At 46.2% G+C, this 23890-nt stretch overlaps 1 protein-coding gene across 3 annotated transcripts in view; it reads right to left on the reverse strand.

The window, feature by feature from the left end:
- The window catches only part of CCDC85C (coiled-coil domain containing 85C), a 112571-nt gene that overhangs the window by 41892 nt on the left and 46789 nt on the right, over positions 1-23890 (reverse strand). For all 3 annotated transcript variants that reach the window (XM_062627882.1, XM_062627884.1, XM_062627883.1), the window contains exon 2: positions 1628-1704. In XM_062627882.1, the coding sequence (XP_062483866.1) occupies positions 1628-1704 (77 nt within the window). The remainder of the gene's footprint in view (positions 1-1627; positions 1705-23890) is intronic.

Genomic DNA, 23890 nt, shown 5'->3' on the forward strand with positions numbered 1-23890 from the left:
AGTGACACAGCCTGAAAGGTGAGGACACCTGAGGAGAGATACATGGAGGAAAAGGCACAGCCTTCCCACCCAGGACAGCAAGAAGGGGAAGGGCTCGTGGGACTGGTTGAGCACCACGCACCCCCAGACTGACTGGGCTTCATCTTCTCAATGCAGTAAGTCCAGGCAGCTATTCAGCCACTATTAATTTACCATACATTAATTACCAGCCACTTTTTTTTTGACCTTATAAGGCAGATCTGATGCTCAGCTGTGGCAGGACAAAGATGGGCCAAGGGCATATAAAGCCCATTCCTGAATCCATATGCATTCCAGCTACCTACACACAGCCCGTCTGCTTACCAATAGCTCCAATTAAATGGTCTTGGGGTTTCAACTGCCACCAGCTTTCTCACGGTTGGGAAAAAGACAAAGGGAGTTAAAATTGAATTAGCAATTGATTAATACATGAAGCCACTCGGTAGCTGTTGAGTTGAGCACCCTTTGGGGGCTTTAACGCTTTGGTGCCTTGTCAATTTTGTTTCACAGCTAGCAATGCCAATGAGCACACTGGAAACTTGGGGTAATTGTCAAAAAAAGCTCACAGTCAGTTTAAAATGTGTATTTCAGTAAAATCAAGGTTTGACAAAATTATTTTACTGACATTTCAGTAAGCATAGATCCTTCATCCTTTAACAGAGATGTTTTAGAAGCATGGATCCTGGAGCAGTCTGTCTTCAGACTTGGTGAAATGCAAAGATCAGCACAACATAAACTGGCAAAAACGTATTTTTAATTTTAAATAATTGAAGGTATTTTTTTTATTGCAGTCTTCATAATTGAGAAGAATCTAGAACAAAATGACCATGAAACTCAGTGCTTGAAGTAAGAAGCAAAGTATAGAAAAAACCTTTAAAATGTGAGGGAGGTAGAACATACAACACTGAAAGGATGCAAAGAACAAGAGAAAAAGGCTAACTTTTCCATCAGTTTAAACAGACAGCTGAATTCAGCAAAGCCGCCCCTATCTACAGTAACCAGTGTTTTGTGGGAGCATCCAGGGGACATACCAGACAGAATGGCTGTTTTCTTCCCGCTGCTTGACATTGCTGTATACAGACAGGTAAGCACCAGGAGTGATCAAAAGCCCATTGGCACGTGGAGTAGACTTTGAAGGGCAGATGCAAGCAAGAAGTGCCAGTTTAGAGAGGTCTGTTCAGATTTAAGCAAGATCTCAAATAAAAGCTGGGAGCCAGCACCGCACAAAACTATTCCCAAGGCTGTCTTTTGACTACAGCCTCCTCTTTTAACAAGATAAAAGTCAATGTAAATGGGCAAGCAAAGACAAAATCCTACAGCAAGGGCATAGGCAGCACCAGACCCTCGCAGCATCCCCTAGAGCAGCAGTAGATCAAGGTGTTCTGCAGGGAGGCATCTCTGAAACAGACACAGACACTAACAGAGGCTTTACTTTTTTCTTTTTTCTTTTTTTAACAAAAGGAAACCAAATTTCATCAGTGGGTGCTTGATATGAAAAGTCCATTATGCTCTTTGTCCATTACGCCTTTGTGCGTTCAAGTGGGCAGTCGGACACAACTATATGGAAAACTAAGCCACACTAATATCTACAAGGAAATAAAAAACCTACCTGGGAAAGCAGCTTGTTGTCATCCTCCAGCAGTTTCACTTTTGTTTCAAGTTGCCTGATATAGTTGGAAGACGAATCTTTAGGAAAAGAGAAAAGAAACACATTTAAGCTTCTTGTGCTACAGGCAAGTACTGACAGTGACACGTTTTCCCACTCCATGGAAGGCACTGTTGAGAAAGACCAAAAGAATAAAACCCCAAGTGCATAGGGTGAGTAAGGGATTCGGCAAAAAGTGATTTTCACTAAAAGCTGAGATTCAGCAACAGCAACATCTTCTGTGAATTCATGTCAGTGCCACCTGGTTTGGGGGTGAGCGAGCAGAGAAGGAAAGTGAAGTTGAAACACTGTCTTTCATGATTTTATACAAGTAATTTGGCTTTGAAAAAGCCATAAAATGGCTTTGAAAGCCATTCTCGTTCACGTAAAATGTATCAAAATATTCAACAACAGAACAAGATGTTTCCTTTTAGGCTTGAACAAACAACCCCTCCTCACACGTGCCTTTTTTCTTTCAAAAACAACTGAAAACCTCACAAAAACAAGCTGCTGGCACAGCCCTACAAGGAGATCACTGCCACAATTTCCAGTGCTGTAAAAGGGGAAGAACTGTGTACAGCAAGGCCATAGAGCTGCAGCACACACACAGCAAGTACCTGCCCAGGACATCTGTTTTTTTCTAGTGGAAGCACATAATACTAAACAGAAAAATTCCAGGAGAATAAAATACAGAAAACCCTCACATAAAACAGCAATATTCAACCTTAAAGAATGTAATAGCCAGTTTTCCATTGCAATAAGACAGCAACACCAGATAGGGTGACCCGGTGTATAAGGTAACTTACTGGAGAGCTATGTGGGTGGCTTACTGCTCTCCAAAATACCTGATTCTTGGTTTGAAACGTGCTTTGAAGCAACACACTTGCAAATTCCAAGGGAAGAAAATAAAGGAACCTGGGAAAACCTTTTCTCCATTTTCATCACAGCTTAGTGGTTTCCAGTAGTTCCTTGCAGACATGCAGATGTTTGCAGAATTTCTCCTCCACTTTGGTAGCAGAGGCTGAGAGTTGTTACAGCAGTAGGAAAAAGGTTTTGCAGCTTAAGCGTACAAAACACCCCAAACATTTTCTGCACTGCTAAAGGAGCTCTGCAAAATAGAATTTTATTTTACCTCATTTCATTTATCATGGTATGACTGCAAAAGCCACTATTCAACCACAGAGCTTCTCACCAAGCATGAGTCAATGAGCAAGAGGGTATTAAGGCAAACAGTGCTGATGCTGGCTGGTGCATGTTGCCAACTGCCAGCACCTTTCAGGATCAGCCCCACCGTGGTTAGCAGGCACCACTGCCTGCATCTCCCAACACGCAAACATGCACCCATGCACACATATGAAGTTTAGGCTGGCTCTGTGCTAAACAGCTTGTCTTTGCCTTTGCCAGTAGCTGCCGAATGCACTCCAGCACAAGCCTGGATGCTGTTTCTTGGCCACTCTGGGGGCAGTTTAGCAGAAGAGCTAGCATGCAGGCTACAGTTAATCACTGAGAGTGCTTTGACCATTCAAGAGAATAATTGGAATAAGCTTGAAAAAGTGCTGCCATAAACAAGTGCCAAACCGCACATAAAGGAACAGCAGGATGGATCAAGTCAAGTGCCCATCTAAAGCACAAACACTCTCAGAGGAAACATGCTCCCTTTTTTGTTTGGATTGTTCTTTGTCCAAACTGAGGAAATCCAAACTGTCCTCATGGAAAAGGTTAAGATGACACTGTAGGAAGCTATGTAAGTTCAGTGAACAGTTCAAGTGGTGGTAAGGTTCACAGCAGTATCACCTTCAGCTGCAGGGACCACAAACCATCCAACCACAACCCCAATATGGGAGGGGTCTCCAGGTTAGAGGAGAAGAGGGCAAATCAAGTAGCTTATATAGGTTATAGGATCAATCCATAGCACCTTCCTGCCAAAGCCCCGTGCCAACAGCATCATGAATTTAGTCATGCATATCAAAAGGTGGTGAGTATAATGCTGCTGAAGACTGGTGCTTAAGTCAGCAAGATTCAGCATCAGCTTGAACAACTTGCTGAATTAGTAATGAACCTGTCCTCCAGCAGGACAAGAGGGGCGTCAGAGTATCTTAAATGCAAAGACAGGAGGACCACAGACCCCTTGGTCTGACCACCTCTGTACCCCAGGCCACCACACTTTGTTAACTTACCCCTAAATTGAGTCCAGTAACACTGGCTAAACAGTTCCACGAACAGTCTCTAGGTCTATCTGAAGACAATCAGAGATTCCACTCATGTGCTGCATACAACAGCCTCCATCAGTAGATCTGGTCAGATAAGGTGTCCTTCCCTGCCTGCCCTGTACCTGCATTCTGCCAGGGCAGCAGCAAAGTCAAGTGCTTCTACACAATGAATGCAGTGATCCTGATATAACAGATCCTGATTTTTATCTCAAAGTATTGGTGCATTCAAAGCAGCTTCAAGGAAGCATTCAAAGTGGTGTCAAAGAAATGCTCCATCCATGCCTGCATGGGAATCAGAGATATGCCTCTGGATTAAGCATAGCCCCTGTGTGCATAAATTGCACAGGCAGCAACACTTGCATGAACAAGTGTAAAAATGCTAGATAATGCTAAAGATCTCAATGTGATGCCAGTAACAGACATGGACTCCACAAGAACCATAGCCCTGATTAATCCTGCTGCCCGTTAGTAGCCCAAACCCATTTCTCAGGTGGCAGGGAGCCTACTACATGCAGTGATCCCCCTCACCTTTGTATTCTTTTCCCACTGCCAAGTGTTTATATTGTGAGATACCACACCACATCCACAGCAGCCAAAACCTAAAAAGCTTATGGGTCTTATTTCTGATGCAAACCAGCTCTTTTCTCACAGTTCTGTGCCAATGGAGAACAGACAAACTGCAGCAGGTCCTCTCCAGCAGCTCTGCATTCAAGCACAGCAGGAAGTTACCCAAGGTAGAGGCTGGCAACCGGAACTTCATGAGCAACCTCTTCAATATGTGCTTGTGGTGGGTTCCAGCACTGCTAACACCTAAAGGAAATGTATGTTAAGTAGATGAATGGTGACACAGAAGCTGTTGTGTCCAGGCCCCAAATGCTACAAGGACTGACTGGTTGGTTGATGAAAAGAATAGAGCATATCTGCCAAAGAAAAGGAAATTGAGAGAGAGTAATTTCCTCACTTTGGTTTCATATCCCTTGCAAAAAAAAAAAAAGGAGTATTCCTTGGGAAGGCAACCCCTGCATCCCCAGGACACAACAGTTACCACCAGTCTTGAAAGCCTGCTTAGAGATTTACTAGAACTCTTCAAACACTACTGTTCAACCCCAAATCATGTCCAATATCTCACCTCAGTGAGACAATACCCCACAGCAACATAAAATATATGGAGGAAACGAAAGAAAGCAAATGAGGTTTTTTGTCAGCAGAAGATGCTCTGTCTCAGGCAAAGGCTGAGAAACAGCGCTCAGAGCCATCACCATCCTTGCTGTGCCCTCAGAGGCTAATTGCCTCCATCTTCTGGACCTGCCTGTGTTGAAGTAGGTGTCAGGTGAGCCATCTGCATCTTGATCTCAGGTTTAAAAAACCCATAACTCTCATGACAGCAGGCAGTAACACTGCCGGGCTGAGCAGTGAAGCCCTACGCTGCATCTCTCCCATATTAGATCAAGAAACACATTCCCAACATTTTTCTGCCTCTGACCTTCCTCTTATCAGAGCTTCCCTCCTCTCCTGCCTCCCCCAGAGCCATAGGGCAAGGACAGCCCTGCTGACCCACCCAGGAGAGGCAGCAGAGCTGAATCACTGATGTCTTGGACCCCCCCTTATCCCCTTCATTAAAATTAAACAAATGGTCCACATTGCCTTGTCAAAGCCTGCCACACGCTGTGAGGAATGCTCCACCTTCACCAGCCCCAGTGCACTCTCCTCACTGGCAGGAGTAGCTCCCAGACCTGGGTGCTGGGGCATATCCACAGCACACCCACCCAGCCACCACCTCATGACACCGACTTTGAGTCCACCCATGCCTGCTGGAGCCTTGCCACTGACCTGACACCTTGTCCCTAGCCTGGCTGGTCAACCATGCCAGCTAGCTCTAGCAAGTGAACAGGAGGTACAGTATCAGGGAAGCAGACAAGGCCAAGGACACATGGTCAAGGCTAAGCAAGGTGGTCAAGGATAAGCTTTTTGGGAGGATGGTCTGGCAGTCGGTGCCACCTGGGATGCCAACAACACCACATCCTCCTCCAGGTACTCCTCAGGGCCACAAGCACAGCTGCATGAGTAATGGGTGCCTTAGTAGACCAGATGGTACCAGAAGGAAGAAATTTCCCACCAGAACATCTCACCTCACACCCAGCACCCTCCCTGTCACAGCCAACCATCGCACTTGGTACAGAAGAGAAGGCTGGGGAGAGAGACGGCATCATGCCCTGCAGGCTGCTACCCGCAACAGCAAAACGTATGAGAACCATAATCACCATGAGCCATCGATCACTTGTACAGTGCAGATGCTTCAAGCTAAATTGTTCAGAGCTGTAAAACCTGAAGTCCCATTTCTTCACAAAGCCTTTGAAAATCTAACTGAATGTAGCACTGCACATTTTCTCCAAGAGAGGTAGACGAGTCACATTCCAGCCTAAAAATGAACATTACTGTTATTGTCCGCCCTCCTCGAGATTTACTGTCTTAAATACATACTCCATCTGGAACGGGGTATAATTCAACCTGGATGTAATCTAGCTCAGTAACTTTCTTCCACGTAGATAAACCACTTAATACTCATTACAGCTAAATTGAGGAAAGACAAATCACTCTACCTTGTTTTAACTCAACAGCCGCTGAGAGAGCAGGGAACTGCCTGACTCCTGAAGCTTTTTTAAAACATAAATTAGAAACTGTTTCAACAGTGAAAACAAACTTTTAGTCTGCGGAACACAGAACAGTGCCATTTTCAAAGGCACTTCGAGATACTGGAACTGTTCTGATTCTCATCTGAGATATCAAAAGAATGTGTCAGAGGTAAATACTATGAATTATACATTTATTTTGATAGTAGCAAAATAAATGTTTTTGTTTCCTTGTATGTCATTTCTCCAAACCACAAGCACACAGAGCAGAGGTCTGTGTGCTAGCTACATGGTTGGGATTGAGACACTTTCATTTAAGACCTTTTCATAATGAGGCTTTAGCACTTAAATGAATGTATGAAAAAAATGCAATCCCTTTAGTTAGGGCTGTTCACAGAAAAGATGCAAGAAAAGGTTATTGTAGGTGTTGGTGAGATGAGGAAGCTGCCAAGATCCCTCTGATGGGGTGGGGCTCACAGCAGGATGGTCCCTACACCCAGCCTGGGCAGTATGAAACAAGTTGGCATGAGCAGACTTGAGCAAACAGAGGTGCCTTAGTCCCCTTCCACACCATCCCACTGAGGTTTGGTTTGTCTTTTCGATGTCTGCTATGCAATGTGATAGGGTGCTGGCTGGCAGGTCAGGACCACAGTGCCCCACTCCAGCACTGTCTTCACATGCACTGCAGAGGAGAATCCTAACAGGATTCTCCATAATCCAAACCCAAGGAGGAAAGATGCAGGAAGGAGTGATGCTCTACCAGGTTAGCAACTTGTGGCCAGCTGCTACCATCTCCTTCATGTGATGGGATGCTGACATTTTCACTTCCTTCCTTTCCATCAAAGATCATCTCATAAAAAGGCCTTCACTTGTGCTCAATAAAACATTTTACTGTTAGTCAGCAGTTTTCTTATCATACCTCTGCTCTTCAGCACCATATTTCAGATTTGTATTGCTCTGCTGGTTTTGCTTCTTGACACAGACAAGCAGGACGAAAAATAGGCCAGCGCTCTTGTAAGGAAGTTGATTTATTAAGGCAACAGCACTCTTTCAGAGCATCTAGGAAGCAGATGAAACTCACATATCTTCATAGATTGTCATTAAAGCAAATTACTGAGAGATGGACAAAGCCACCACCCTTGCCCACCACCTCATTGACCTACAACTACCTTCTCTTCTATCAGGTCCAGAATACCATACTCTACTAACCCTAATCCTCATGCCTCTCCAGTAGGAGGCTGTGCACAATTTGGGGTCTCCCTTGGGATGAGGTAAGAAAATAATGCAACAACAAGGTCTATGACAGACAGAAGCTCCTTTTGTAGCTTTGCAAGATATTCTGCAAGCGAACCGTACCAACCTGCTCTACCTCTTGTCCCACCTCCTCATTCATTGTGGATTGTGCAGGGAACAGTTTCCTCTGCACTCTGCTGGGCAGCGTTAAAGAGGTGTCAGGAGGGCACTTACAGAAACAGAACTAAGGCCAAATATCATTATTTTCATAGCTGAGATGATGCAGCACACTTTTACTGAATAGACATTGCATTAGACTATGCTAAAAAACTAAAAGCCCCATATGGCGCACCCAAAGCCACCCATGACAACATCCGTCTTTGTAAGACCTCATTTTTAAGGTGCAGGTGATAACTCAGGTATATGTTTTTCCTTTGTGAACAGTGCTGTGTTTTACACAAACATTAGGTGCCAAAACAAGAGAGAAGTGTGTTAGCGGTGGTGATTTGTTGCAGTCAACCCAATCACAAATAGCAAAGAAATCTGGGTTTCAGTTCTTTTAGCAATAAGAACACACTTGATAGTCACTCGTCACAATGCTGATTTATTGGCTCTCAAGGTTGTTCCTCTTGATCAACGTCCTCACAAGGTTTTTCAGTGGTTTTTATCCCATTGTACTTTATGGTAATGACTTGTAATACAATAGAATCATTGATCATGAAAATCTGGCTTATGTTCCCAGTGTGGCTGCTTGCTAAGTGCTGACATCCTTTTACCCTCTGTCCCCCCAGACCATTTACATTTGAGAGTTTTGAATTTTTTGAATGGCCTTTTAATGCTGTTGAGACTTGTTTGCTGATATGGGAATCACCACTGCAGTGTGCTGATTTCAAGAGTTAAGCAGATTCAGGTTTGGGTCTTGTCTGGGGTCAAACGACGATGTAGGAGGACCGAGAGATTTTCCCTGAGGCTGGACAGCCATGAGTGGCAGGGTGTGTGGGATAGTATGGGCAAGTATCTAGGTGCCCCTCGAGTACTTTGGAATTTCACTACTGAACAACTGCAAAATCCAGAAGAATTAGTAAAACACTTAAATGAGGTGTGTGGTCATTCTGGCCATACCAGAGATGGACAAATCATGGCAACGTGCTGGGGCTTGGCCTATGCTTACAGGGCCTTGTTCAACACTATCCAGCACCTTCAAAAGGAAAAGAAATCTGAGGGCAAAGCAACAGTTACTCAAACTTTGGCTGCAATGAACAGCACAGCTGTCCCAGTGGCAAGTACAGCAGCTGCTCAAACTTCAACTCGGTTACCCCAGCTCCAAGCACAGTAGCTACACCACCCCCAGTAACAAGTACAGTTGCTACTCAAACCACAGTGATAATCACTGCAGCCAAACCAGAGGACCAATTCGTACCAATATCGGTTGCCCCTGTACGCAAGAGAACAAGCAAAAAGGAGGCAAAAAGGGTGAAGCGAGATGAAGAACCAATGAATTCACCACCCGGAAATAATGTCCTGGGTTCCGCAGTAGCAGTCATGTTTTTCCTTTGTGTTAACTGGTACAGTGCTGTGTTTTGACTTCCAGTTTGAGAACAGTGTTGGTGAAGCCGATGTTCTCGGTTGTTCCTAAGTGATGTTTACCCTGACCAAGGACTCTGTGAGGCTCATGCTCTGCCAGGGAGGAGGGGAGGCCTGACCCGGGCTAGCCGGGGAGGTATTCCATACCACAGCACGTCATGCCCGGGGTGAGGGGTAACTGGGAGTGACCCGGAAGGACAGGGGTTTCCGGGTGGAGCTCGTTTCTCTTGGCCGGTGGTATCGTATTCTCTTCCCTTGTTATTTTCCCTTATCATTGTTGTAGCTGATAGTAGCGGTGGTGATTTGTTGCTGGACTGTTTTTGTCTCAACCCGTAGGAGTTGCACTCTCTCGATCCTCCTCCCCGTTCCTCCGGGAGCGGGGAAGGGGAGAGCCCCGGTGCGGGGAGGCAGGGGGGGGAGACGGACACGGACCTCGATTGTTGTCAGCTCGGCACCACTCACTGGGAGTGAGTGAACAAGCTACCTGACTGGGTTTAAACCACGACACTCAGGTATAGAACAGGTACACAAACATTAGTCAAAACAAGAGAGAAGTGTGTTACCAGTCCAATCACAAATAGCAAAGAAATCTGGTCTCTAGCAATACACATTTTTCTAACTCTCACAAGGCAGTGGTTACGCACTGGCAATGCGCTGTGCTGCTGCTAAGTGCTGCTCTGGCAGGATGCAACATATGCCACTGCAGCTATTTAATTAACATTTCATAGCAAGCCTGTAACTACGAGCTCTCAAGTTTTTCAAGACCACACATTCCCAACTCAGTTCCAGTTCATTAGGCCTGTCTGGGAGCTTAGCGGCCTCAAGTCAGCCTGTAACTGTTTGATAAAGTCTCTTCTGATTTCAGATTTTACAGCTCCCTATTGTGACTTCAAGCCATGACATCATCTCCACGCACAGCAAAAAATCTGCTCGTGAAAACTGTCAACAGGAGCTCAAGCTATCCTGATACTGGGATTTCATTAGGAGTTGGCTGATAGGGAAGCAGGAGCATGTGCATGTATATATTCATGTACTGCAGTGCAGCTGGAAAAGAGCTGTCTTGTCCCATCAGAAAGTGGCCAACAGTTTCTCCTTCGTGATTGGATGAACTTTACATTACAATCTCCATGGGAGCTTTCCTTCTATCACGGAATAGCACAGCAGGAACCACTGGAATCGCTTGCATTTCAGGATGTCTAACCCACTCAACCCATAAAACCTGTTAATGGGAAGGTGGTAAAACACTTTCCAATCCTGTAGTATGACACCCCCTCTCCTGGGATGGACAACCAGTAGCAGCTCTTCTGCTGCTGGGAGTAGACAAGGACAGACAGTGCTGCTGTGGCTCTCCAGGGCTTTCCACAGCTCTCTTTGTAAGCCTCCTTGCAGAGATGACACCTTCACCTGGGTGTACTGTGCAACCATGTAGATGTACTCAGTGAAGGATTGCCTGAATACAGAAAAGACAATTCTACAACAACGTTCAAATCATAGGTGGGTCAGAGCAATTCTCCCTTCCTGACGCTGTAGTACCAGTATGTTGCTATCAGCTTTTCCTAGCTGATATGAAGGGAGACAACAAAAGATGCAGAAGCTGGAGAAAGGACAGGGGCAGATCAGACTGGCTACTGAACATGGCGCTGCACTCATAAAAACTTGTAAGAGAGGATGCGTATCATCAACAAACTGGAGGCTTTTTGACTGCCTTAGTCAATGTAGCTCCATCCAAAAAGTTTTGCTTCCCCTGTCATAGCTGCACTGTAGGATCTTTGGCTGTCTCCAATTCAGGCAGAGTAAAGCCATAGTCCATTGACCAGTGCCAAAGCAGTGAATTAGGAGATCACCATAATCTTCCTTATCCTGTACCTCTCTGCTATTGCCACAGATGGGCAAGGGCTGATCTACCACTGTATGGCCTAAGCAGGACCTTCAATGAGAGTCTAATTTTAGAGACAGAGAGATAAATTCTCCACTTTTCATAGACCCATGGATTGCTCCTCATTGGTGAGATGGACTCCTCGATGCACAGGAAGAAACAGCCAGACTCTCTGCTCAAAGTTGGAGTGCTACCAGACAGTTGTGATGGACTCTCCCATAGGGGAAGGCAGAGATGCACAGAAAGTTGTCACCAGCACTCATCTGGAGACTGGAGCTGCAAGTTGCTGCTAATGGGATTCTGCAGCTTTAATGATTATGAAAAGGTTAAAATGACCTGCCAGGCACCCTCAGCTGTTTAAGCCTCTTTTCCTTCCTCGTGCTGCTTTAATCTTGATGGCTTGGTCACGTGCCCCAGTCAAAAAAAGCCCCAAAGCCGATTAGTGGCTTTCCACTGGCCACAAAGAACTCAAAACATTTGGGATGGTTTGGAGGCTTCAGGAAGAGTAGCCTGCTTAGCTCCATGCCCTCCTTTTGGCAGCACTTTGATGAATGCTGCAGCCTCTAGAACTCACCAAGAGGGTATGGGCCCAGGGAGAAAAGCCCTGAAACCAAGGGGACAGGCTGCACTCATTTCCACTTCCCATCTAGTTACTTAATTCCTCCTTCCCACCTGACAAACCCAACTCTTCCCGCCTGACTTGGGCTACCGCTGCAGCAGTCACTGTCCCATTCTCTACAACAGCAACCAAAGGCTACCTAAACCCATCCCATTGCCAGCATGCTATGCTCAAAGCCTCTGCCAAAGTCAACCTAAACTTTTGAGGCAGCATTCTTCAATTCCTCATACACAGCAGTTCTGTGGAAAAGGATCTTGGGGCTACTGGAGTTTGTAAACTGTTCACAAATCAGCGTCATGCAGGGGCAAAAGCAGTATATCATGATGCAGGAACAAGAGCCATGGATGTAAACAAGGGACATAATCCTCCTTCATTGGTGCTATTAAAGATCCTGAACAGGGATCTGTGTCTAGTTTTAGGCATCATGCTTCAAGACTCATGCAGACTAGTTGGAAGGAATTCAGGAGAGAAATAAGGAGGATCAGAGTGTGGAAAGCATAATCCAGCAGGAGAGCTTAAAGGAACCCAGATTGTTTAGCCTTGAGAAGACCAAACATAGATGTAGTAATCGGTTCAAATATGCAAATGATTGTCAAAAAAAAGATGAAGTGAATAAATTGTTTTCCATGTCCACACAGGAAGAGCAAGCTCCCTAACAACAAGGGTGTTTAAGGGCTAGAAGAAATTGCCTTGGGAGGTGGTAGAATTGCCACTGAAGGTAGCTTTCATGAGCAGGTTAGACAAACATCTGTCAGGAGTAGTTTAGGTATAGCTGAGTCTGCCCTGGGGCAAAGGGATGGGTTACATGACCCCGAGAGCCTTTCAGTTTCCATGCCTACCCTGTCCACGTATCACATGAGAAAATCTCAGGCTATTTCACTTACACTCGAGAAAGCAAGCACCACAATTATTTGAAGGCAAAAATGGAATCACTAAACAGCCTTTGATTGGCATGTCCGATTCAATAAATCTGAAACCATCCACACATTTTGGTTTTCCATCACCTGCAGAAATTCCTACCTAACTGCATGGTGTCTGGCAAAGGAGAAAGCAGGGCTAGCAACACCATGTGGAGAAGAACAAGTGCTGGGGTAGAGCCCTCCAATACTAATGGCATGTTGCAGTAAAAAGGTTATATTGGAAACAGCTGGATGCTTTAAATACAGCCAGTGATTTCAAGAGTTAGTACCTCCACAAAAAAAAAGAGAATTCTTATCTTGAAGCATTATCATTTCCAGCTTTTCCAAAGAAATTCATAGTCCTAAATCACAGACAGCCAACATGCATGAGGCTCGGTATGACTGCAGTAACAACATATGGTCTCTAACTGAAAGAGCCTAAAAAAGAGGAGCTCAGTAAATACAGACAAGCTGCAGAATGCCAGGAAACCATGTGGGTTAGGAAATGGCATCAGCAACACTGACAGTCTGACTGCGGCCAGGGCTCCTAGCCACTGTGACAGAGGAAAGGGCTAGAGAAGGCCACAGACACAGCCGTGTCCGTGTCTACGAGTCTTAGGGCAGCACAAGGGAAAGTACAGAGGTGCTAATTTGAAAACTGAGTATGTGGGGAATGGAGATCAGGTTGTCCTAAACTCCTGTAATAGTCCAGAAACTCCCCTAATAAGCTGCTACCTTTGTTACCTTCCCCAAAACAACATGATCTTTCAAGATAGGAAGGTAGCTATCAGCAGCACAAATATTCTTGAGTTTGCACTAGTGAAACCAAAAAGAGTTACAAATGAAAGTCAAGTTGGGTTCAGAGCCCCTTGTCACTGTCACAGCCAGAAAGCTCTGTAAAACAGGCTGATCTGCAATGTTTACACACGTAGGTGTCCTGCCAGTTACCTCTTGCAAATCCATCGAAATGAGCACAAGCATATCCCAGAATCAGCTTCCCGGTTTCCATGCGGCACTATTGCCAACACAGCTCTCAGCAAGAAGGAACAGTGAGCATCCACAGCCGGTGTTTTTCTCTTTGAACTCATCACAGTGACCAAAGCTGCATAAGACATTTGCCCTCAAATTTGAACCCACCCAAACACATGCAGATTTGATCCCACCCTTGAAATATTTGGCAGGGTTGCTGTAGTTGCAAAACCTTCGCCATATTTAAAGAGAAACTTTGATGAAGTTTCTTCATTTTCATGGCAACTTTCTAACCGCCAATGGTTAGTTAAAAAGCCTTCAGGAAAGACATCAGGTTAATCAAAAGCCTTGTGAAACAGAAGGGTGGTGAATGAATTTTACTTTGATGTTTTAGGTTTGTTTGAATCTTTCAATATTTTCTCCTGGATAGATTAACATTACCTCCTAGGTAAGAAGCACTGTCAAGTTTCAGACGGCTGTAAACCTTATGTTTGACATTGTACACACAGATGGGCTGGTAGGTTTTATGCAGAAATTCCCACTGCCTTTGGAAGGAATCCTGCTTAGAAACAGATAGCGCAAAGCATTCCAGCCGCAGAAGTTCTCTCTTTAATTTACAAAACTACTTCCTAAGCAACCTGTGGGGGTAAAGGCAGATGGCAGATTAATTGATGGTGTGCTTTTTTGTTAAAAGACTAAATAATAAGATCTTAAATATTTGCTACTGTCTTTCTTTGCAAACATCAACTTGAAACTTTTGGAGGCTCTGAAATGCATTTTGGGTTGTAAATCTGCTCCCCCCTTTTGCTTGGGAAGATTCTTCTGGACAATAAACGCAGTGAGCCTGGGAGAGGGCTGCATAATTATCCACTCCACACAATGGAATCCAGCCTTTCCAATGTGGTCTTCAACCTCCAGGAATCCAAGCTGCGTGATAATTAAAACTCAAAAATCCTATTCCATCCAGAGAGAAATTGAACTTTAATTTCCACTCCTCAAATACCCCCACCACATCCAGGAAGTAACCTATTAAAATAAATCTCATAGATGCAAATGATGCCCTTCTGAGTACTGACAGTAAAAACATAATTGGCAGCGAGAAAAAAATAATGATTAGGTTAACGAAAAATAGGGTCTATTGATTCGGGCCACTCGACCATCCCTGATAAGGGCAAACAGCCCCTCCTCATTCTTCCCCACTCTCCTCGCCTTTGTCTAGCGCGCACGGCAAGGCTGAGCGCAGGAACGCATTCAAAAGCAATGTCTCAGTGGGAAAAGGCTGGAGTCAGATCAAAGTCCTTCCACTCAGGGGCCAGCCAGAGCCCAACGCTCACTCACTGTGTGCCCATGAATTTGTTATACCCCCTACCCCAGTCCACACTGTCTCACACTACATCCAGACCCCAGTGCTGCCTGCCACCATCTCTCCCCCTGAGCCTAAAGAAGTGCAAGATAGCAAAGGTGCTAGAAGCTGCTGGCCTTTTTCCAGCAAAAAGCATTTATCCGGTTATGGCTGGCTTTTTCATATTGGTAATAAACCTCATTTCCACGACTGGGGCTGGCAGAGAAGGGCTCTTGCCCAAGCAATGAGCAAGATGCATGGCTTCATGGTATCATCCACCCCTGCCACACTAATTGGGCTGAGCACTGATTGGGAATTTTTAGGTAAAGCAGGTTTTTATAGGAAAATACTGATGTATCAAGAGAGCATTTTTAACACAAGCATCCAACTTCACGCCATTTTTAGCTCAGGATGAAATTTCTGGTCAGACCCTCAGAGAAAGAAAGGAAGAAAGCCTAAAATAGCCATGAGCCCATGGCTTAAGGCAATCGCCTGGGAATGTCTAAATCCCTGCATGCTAAGCTCTTTTGGAGTCAGGGATTGTACGCTTCTGTATCAAAGTCTCACAAATTTCTATGGCCAAGGATACCAAGCCTTGCTAAATTGCAGGCAGAAACCCTGCGCCCAGTCCTACTTGCCAAAATTCACTGCAGTTGTACAGCCAGTGGCTCCTACCAGCTACGATGGGTACCTGCACAGGTCCCAATATTCTCCCATAGATCCATTTGGGATGAATATTTTCCAATTAGCTGGTTTAATGTGCTGGTCTCTACCATCAAACCAGTGCTTCAGGAAGCAAAGCTCTGCTGCAGTTCAGGGCACCAAGGAGACCCTGCTCCACTCTACCTGGTCCCCGCTGATTTGGGGTATTTTCTGAGGTGGTTCTTCTCTCTTCCCCTGCCCAACTTCTCTTTTCCACACAGCAGTAGAAAACCATTCAGCCTCATGCTTTCCTACTGCAGACTGTAGTTAAACATTACGTGCTGTAATTGCCTAGTAATTTAACTCACTTAAGTCATACTAACGACAGCATAATGGTGGGAGGAAGGTGTGTTTCTTCACAAACATCTTTAAGGGCTCAGTACAGACAGGAAAAACAATAAAGTACGTACAGTTAATTCACTGTACTTCAGCATCAAGCTGGGTCACAGAGGAGCCCATTTGTGCCATCAAATTACACTAGTGGACAGAGACTGTTGTTTGTATTCTTACACAAGGGTAAACGGAAATCCTTGTTTTGGAAAGCAGTGTTGCCCCACTTCCTACCTGCTTCCTTGTCCTGCCTGTACCCACTGCCCTGCCATGGGTATTAGCAAAAGGAAATTAAACCAGGAGAACGGCTGTCAAGTGTAACATGTTGGCTATGCTGAGCTAGCGTGGGCTTTGTCAGGGCCAGCTGGGAACAGCAGTAGGCCAGCCAAAAATATGATATAACCCAAAACTAAGCAGAGACTCCAGATAGCTAAGCAAGTGACACGTGGTATGGCTTCAGAATCTGAATACAGTAAACGTATAATTAATGCCTGGAAAGAAAGGCTAGACAATACCTAAGCATATCCTAACTGCACAATGTCTAAAGGGAGTAGAAACAAGATGGAAGAGCAGATTACAGTGTATCAGTGGGCTGGATTGAAATAATGAGACAATGGGAAACAAAACGTGGTTTAAAATAAGTTAATAGTACAATGCTACTATGATAAAATAGGATAAATCACTTAGAAACAGCAAGTCAATCCTGAGATAAATCTCCCTGATAACTGTGACTTACTCTCATGCTGCCATCCTCAGCCAGGAGTTTTAGGAAGTGCTCTACAAAGCCGGTGCTTGCCAGCCCTGACCCTTTCCATGGGAGGCTGAAGGACCCCACCGTGAGGGAAGGTGGCTGGGGAGCATACCGCAGGATGTCTCCCAGTGATTACAGCAAAGCAGGGAACTGCACCGCCACCTTGCCCAGGAGAGCCCAGGCATTTGGCCACTGGGGAGAATAAAACCAATCCCACAATGATGGAGAGAGCAGGCAATCAGAAGAGCCTCTGATCCCACAAGACGAAGAGTGCTTGCTATGGCTGTGCAAAAGGGCTGTGCAAACCTTTACCATGCTTCCCTGAGGTTACATTAGAAAGTAAAACAATGCAACACAGCCAGCTTTCCCTGTTATTTATTAACAGGTTCATTACCTCTCTCTCACTCAAGCCCTTTGGACTGGTGGCTGGCTGCTCCCCACAAGGCAGGTTAACATGCACTTCTCTGGGTCTCCAAAGTGGCCTCCCCGGCTTACTCTTGGCCTCGCCACTCCAGCAGCACCAGGCACACACAGGATCCACCACTGCACATTGGCTTTCAAACACATGTTCTGCATTTTGGCCTTGAAGAGTGGGCTCTCAGCAGCATGGACCCTGCTCACTTCATAGTGTCACATTCATGAGTTGGTTCTGGTCACGCACATCATGGCAGAGCTGGGGCAAAGGGAAGGGATACAGGAAGGGACCCTGACATGAACATCTTCCTTCCCAGTCACATGTTGCTGCAGGCATCTCCTGTCTGCTAACTGCAGAGGGTCACCTGGGGTTTCTCTGTGTCTGCATCTCAGGACTATATGAAAACTAGTAGAGGGAAAATGATCTTATTTCCACAGGATAGCTCTTTGTCAAAAGAAAAAAAGACTACTAAGCACAGGCCCCCTAAAGCCACTGATATCCCATATCTCCTCCCCAGATAACAAGGTGGGCTCGTTTTCTAGCAGTGCACATTGCATAGAGATGGGAGATGAATCATTACACCCAAAGATAAAGGGGGTCGCTTCGGTTCAGGCACAATGATGGGGAAAGAAAATACATGTATGTTCAAGGTAATACCATTCATAAAAGCATAAAAATGTTTCAGATCATCTAGCACAGAGGTTCCCAAACTATTTTATTTGCCAATTACTCCCACTCTTGAGAGATACATCCTATGCCCTCCCTTACAAGCCAGGCAGTATTTACAAAGAGTATTCTGCAAGACCAGTGAATTCAGGGAGTGCTGTCCTGGGGCCTACCAGATTCCTGCCTCACACCAGGACAAGTGCCTGCCACTGGTAAAGTCTTGCTTTGACAGAAAGCAGTCCACAGCTCCCCTAAGCACAAACCTCAGCTGAAGACTCTGCCCTGCAGAAAGAACAAAAGACCCATTCACAACCCTCTCCATCCCTCCCAGAAACGCACTGTTTGGGGGGGGGGGATGTATTTATGTCTCCCTGGAGCCCCCTGAAGCCACTGATACCACCCATCTCCTCCCCAAAGCCAGTTTTTTCTCATGTTCTCATTTTAACACAGCCCAAATAAGTGCCCATAGCTTCCCTCGAGGAACTGTGCTGCAGCCTAATAGCTTTCACCTTGAGGAAACATTTCCTGACGACTTTCTCCTCCTAATTTCATCCCATAAATCCTGGCTATACACCCTGGGTCCACGCCACACCATGACTCCCCAGCCCTGCAGACATGGGGCTTGGTGAGCATATCCCTGCTCAGGCCGCTTGCCCTGGCTACCAGAAATGCAGAGACCTGACCCTTACACTCGCTTGCCGCAGGCTCAACCTCCACAGGCATGTGAGAAAAGCCTGGGAAGCCACTTGCATGGAGGGACTTGTCCTTTCCCCCTTGCAAAACATCCCCTGAATGCAGTTCTAAATGACAGGTTGTCCCTGCCTTTCTCTAGGAAGTGCTTTGCAATGCCAATTTCCATCCCACTAACGCACAGCCTGCACAGCATTATTTGTGTTGACCAACAGGAATTTAATCAACGAACAATAATAAACTGGGTAATACTCAATTGTATGAAGCCGCCAGTCAGATGAAAGGATTTACAAAGGCTGGATTGATCTCCAAGCCCTGGCAGCTTTCCCACGGTCCCCCTCTAATCTGTGGAGCCAGAGAGAATACATGAATACTTCGAAATCCAGGTTTTCCCGCAGGGCATGTTAAATTCAAGCAAGTCTCTTGACTACAGATGTGTATCTTTTTTTCACATCCCCTGCTCCGTGGTTGGCTCTTACCTAACCCTAAAGGAGCATCATGCCACAGCAAAGCCCCCTCGGAAACAGCCAGCTTATGTAACTGCTAATGCCATAAGCACTACAATGTCTTTAGTGACAAAAAGGCACAATGCAGGCTCAGAACAACAGTAGCCAATTCACCATGGTGAATTAAAGAGAAGAAACTGACGTTACTTTGAGAAGCCAACCAGCATGGCCACCACTGCTTTAGCAGATAGCGTCTTTCCAGTCAGTATGGGAATTATCTTCTGACATTACAAAGTACTGGCAGGATGCTTTTTGGGGGGAAGGAAAGAAATGCTCCAGGCCACTTTTGTCTGCAAATGCCCTCAGGGAACGGAAAACCTGAGGGTGTTCTCGAGGCAGAGCCACAGGTAGATCTTAATGAGGTATGTGCCCTTGTGGCCTCTGGCGCTGCATTGTGCAGGCTGCTCACACCCTCACCTTCCTTCCACGGAAGGTGACTGAGCTGGGAGCCCTGCAAGCCAGGGACAGAGGAGGGTGACACTGGTCACCACTGTGGGAGCCAACGTGGAAGATGGACAAGAGGCTAATTAAGGAACGCCACCCCCTTGCACACACAGAGGTCCACCAGTGCCATGGATTTCCTCTTGAGCACCTCCGCTACAGCACACGGCCACCAACACACAGCTGAGCAGTCCGATCCCACATGGTTCAGAGCACTGGGTGGCTTTGGCTATGGCCTATTGCTCACATTGTCCAAGCAGTCACAGTATTGCTGGTTTTACAGCCATCTCCCAACAAACCAGGGGAGCATCTGGGTTTGAGAGCTGAGCTCCAGGAATGGAAAGCAGCTGTGATGATGCCAATGGTGGCTGCACAGGGGACACCAAACTCTAAGGTAACACTCCTGGCTTGGGAAGCCCTTGAGCTCAGCAAGTACTGTAAGCAAACACATCATTGTATGCGATCATCATGTTGTCCTAGTTTTAATTTCCCTGGGCGCTGCTGGAGACAGGACATGAGACTGGGGGTATCTTTGGTGCAAGCCAAAGCAGTCAGAGTTTTAGGGTTATTGTCACCTCTGCTCATCACATGGCTTGGAAGCACCAAAGTGGAGGGAAGGCCCAAGGAGCAGCAGTCCATTGCTCTAGCCAGCTTATAACCACACTGAGTGGCACATAAGGGAGACGGGGACAGAATTAAAAGGAGAAGAAAAAGTAACAAATACAAAGAAGTACTCAAGCAACAGGGGCAACACAGCAAAAAAAAAAAGAGCAGCACTAACCAGGCAGGCTGCTAGTAGCTGCTTTCCAAGGGTCAGTCGCAATACCCAATTCATTCACAATGAGCCACACCCCTGTCAACTGTCATAGTATAGCATCTAATAAAAGACACCTTAAAAGCCCAGCAAAGTAATAATTTTACTAGGAGTGGTTATTCAACCCACTGATGAAGAACAAGACACTGTGAAAGGGCCCTGCAAGCAGGGATGCCTCCCTTGGCTAGGAAGCAGCCACTTGAGCAAGCTGAGACGCCACAGTGTGGGCATCAGCTCTGCTTTATGGCCAGCTGTGGCTTGAAGTAGGAAGGAAATAGCAACAGAGACTTCCTGTAGAGGGATGAGGTCTGGGCAGAGGTTTCACAGCTTTCATCCCCCAAGCCAAGTTCGCTGTCTGGAAGGTCACAGTCCTCTGTCCACAGAGGTATTCACCACAAACATCCATCAGAAAAACAAAGGAAGCATCTCTACACAGCTATGAGCAATCCCCTTTCCATTTCCTGATTCTTTGGTACCAGGAGAGACCAAGATCAAACTTGGGAGTCACACTTCCATCCCACCCTGGCCAGCTCACACCACCACCACTGGCTAGCTCTAGTGAATAAACACACACATACATACAGCACCTCATGGCATGGCAGGGCCCTCCCTCCCCTCCAATCTGCACTAATCTCCTCTAGCATCTGTGTGGCAGAAGATAATTTAGAGGCAATAGCATGCTCCTGAACACATTGCCTCTCTCACACAGCAATTAAATGTACATCATTGTCTGGCTGTCCCATATCCTTGGGGCAGGAGGGATTGTCATCATCTTAAAGTCATGATTTACAGAGGTAATAATCATGGCACCAGCCTCATTACATGCCAACTTTCAGGAAATTAGGTGATAGATATTATTCATTAAGTTGCCACACGATACCCATATCCATCCATCTGTTACAGCTGAGCTAACATTTTGGTTTGGTGCATGCAAGCTAATGGCTTCTTTAGGAAAGAAGCAGGCGCTGCCCTGAAAGGCGATGGGGAGAAAAGAGTAAGACTGCAAATGAGTAAATCATTTTCCAAAAAACACCTAAAAAAAATAAACTAAATTAAACAGAGACCTCTCAGAGCTTGGAGGCTTCATGAGTACCCAGCAGCAGGACACGCTAGCCAAAGCAGAGCAACATGCAAGTCATAATGTGACGTTCAAAAATGGCACATGTGAGGCAAGAGCTTTGCTCCTGGTGAGCTCAGCCCAACCAGCTGCACATGCCACAGAGTGGATTAATTCTGGTGTGCTCCATCATACCAAGTTGCTTGGGACCCTCTAAGGAGGTGCTCAGACTGCCTGGCACAGGGTGTCTGGGCTGTGGGTTGCTGCTTCCCTTGCAGCAGCCAGGATGGGACTGCACAGGGGTGTATTTGGAAAAGCCCAGCTGCCCTTCACTCTCAATGGCCAGGGATCCTCCAGCCATCCTCGGCTACTTCCAGGAGCCAGGACCAGCCTTTGACAGCCCCAGAAGCATGCAGACATGTCCCTTGTCCCTGTGCTAGAAGGACAAGGCCTACCTCCACACACAAGAGAGCACAAGTGGAAGATGCTGGAGATTCAGCTGTAACCAGCCCTAGGACAGCCTCTGCCAAAAGCACGCAAGAGCGCATGTCCCAGAAGAGACAAGGGCCTCCAGCACTTCTCTGTTGTCTCAGCAAACACCAAGATGGGCATTTTTAAAGAACTCATTTTCAGTATGATTCACTCTCAAAAAGGGGAATGAAAAGGATTCCTGTGAAATATTTTTCATTTTTATCTTTTTAGAGAAGGTTGTGTTCTTAGGCACAGAAAAGAGAAGGTAAGTGCTGAGCCCTCAGACAGGCACAGTCCTACATTCTACAGATATCCACTCTCAAGTATTGGTCGTCATTAGTTAAATAATACAAATGGTTTCCCAGCAAATTTCTTGCCAGAAGGAGGAGAAAAGTGAGTGCTGATGATGGTACAGTAGCTGGTGCCAGGCTTTGGTATGATGGCTCTGCAAGTCTCTGACAGAAGCAGAGACAGAAAGAGCTTTGTGCCCACCAAGCACACCCAGAGGCCCAAATTTATCTTCTCTAACCCTACTGAACCCTTTTAACAAATGCTTCCTCAAGTAAAATGCATTAAAAGGTATCACAAAAAAAAAAACAAAAGGGTTCCTACTTGCTCCATCAATATAAAAGTGCTGTTTTCAGCCAAAGAAGGTATCAGAGCTGGCTAGGGATCTCAGATCTAGGAAATCCTGTAACAGTGACTGCAGGAGGACAAGGACTGGAGTATGGGAGAGGCAGAGAGCCAAAGCCCAGGAGCTGCAAAGTCTATGTTATACTTAAAAGCTTGCCACTAACAATGGGCAAGAAGACCTAGGCTTATGTGCCCACCCAACTGCAGAGAGCTGCCTAAAGAGGCGATGCTACCTCATGGCATCCCGTGATGAGCTGGTGATGCACTGCATCCCTGGCTGGGGATGGCACGAGGCAGGATAGGACGTGCAGCTGGGCACGGGGAGCCTGTACGGGCCCTTGGCAGCCGCCCAGCACAAGGTCAGTCGAAGCCGCTTCTGAAACCTCATGCCATGCACTTCACCGCCAAACAGAAGCTAATAGCTCCCTGTTGGTTTTTACTCTCTGTAGTGCATGATATTCACCTGAGCGGAATGAAAAACACAACATGCTGTTATAATAAGGTGGCTCAGTCCAGGCAGCATCTCAGCCATGCTGGTAGCAAACCTACTGTCTCTGCAGCACTAACAGATCTGACACTACCAACAAATCTAGTGCTGTCAATACCCTACATAGTACTGATAGCACTTCCCATACAAACTGATACAGTTCTGGGTTCTGGGCTAGCACTGCTGGGTTCCAGTGGTGCCATACAAACACCCCTATGAGCTCTACCCTGGGCCTCCCTGTCAAGAGGAAAAAAGTGAATAAACTACACATCAACAAAGCAAAGCTTCGCACAGAGGTAAGGAAGTGTTACACCCTGTCTGAACAGCTCAGTAACCTGAGAAATGATAAAAAGCCAGGGCCTAGAGTCAGTCATACATCCATATGCTTTGCTGTGCATCATGAGCCCTCAGTAAAGCCATGAACAGAGCCTTCCTTGCCTATCTCCAAGCCCCTCGTTTCAGGCAGCAAGCTGTCTTCCCCACGCCATTCCCCACATGCCTGGCACAGCCAACAGGGCTAAGACACATCCTGCTTGCTAGCACAGGATGCTCAGTGTTGCATGTCCCTGGCAGGTCCACATATGCTCCTAAGCACCAATGTTCATCTTCACTCAAAGCAGTCCAGGGAGGGCACCCCAAGTAAAAATGCTGAGCAGAGAGCTGCAAGGCACAGTGGCACGGTGCACACCAGAGCAGTTACACTACCCTTTCCGTGAGGCAATACTACCTCAAATATGCTTCTCTGTAAACGTAACAACCAACAGGGAATTTTACACTGCCCTTGAATATGTTCCTATGGGTCTTTTTCCAGCATACTGCATTAGCCCAGGTTCCCAGGTGGGAATTGAAGGGTTGAGAGTCATTTTGCAGGGCTGCCTATGACATCTGTAGCACATATCATA

The sequence above is a fragment of the Pezoporus occidentalis genome, unplaced genomic scaffold (genome assembly GCF_034315485.1).
Source record: "Pezoporus occidentalis ecotype Australia unplaced genomic scaffold, CSIRO_AGI_Poc_V1 ctg31, whole genome shotgun sequence".
Lineage (NCBI taxonomy): Eukaryota > Metazoa > Chordata > Aves > Psittaciformes > Psittacidae > Pezoporus > Pezoporus occidentalis.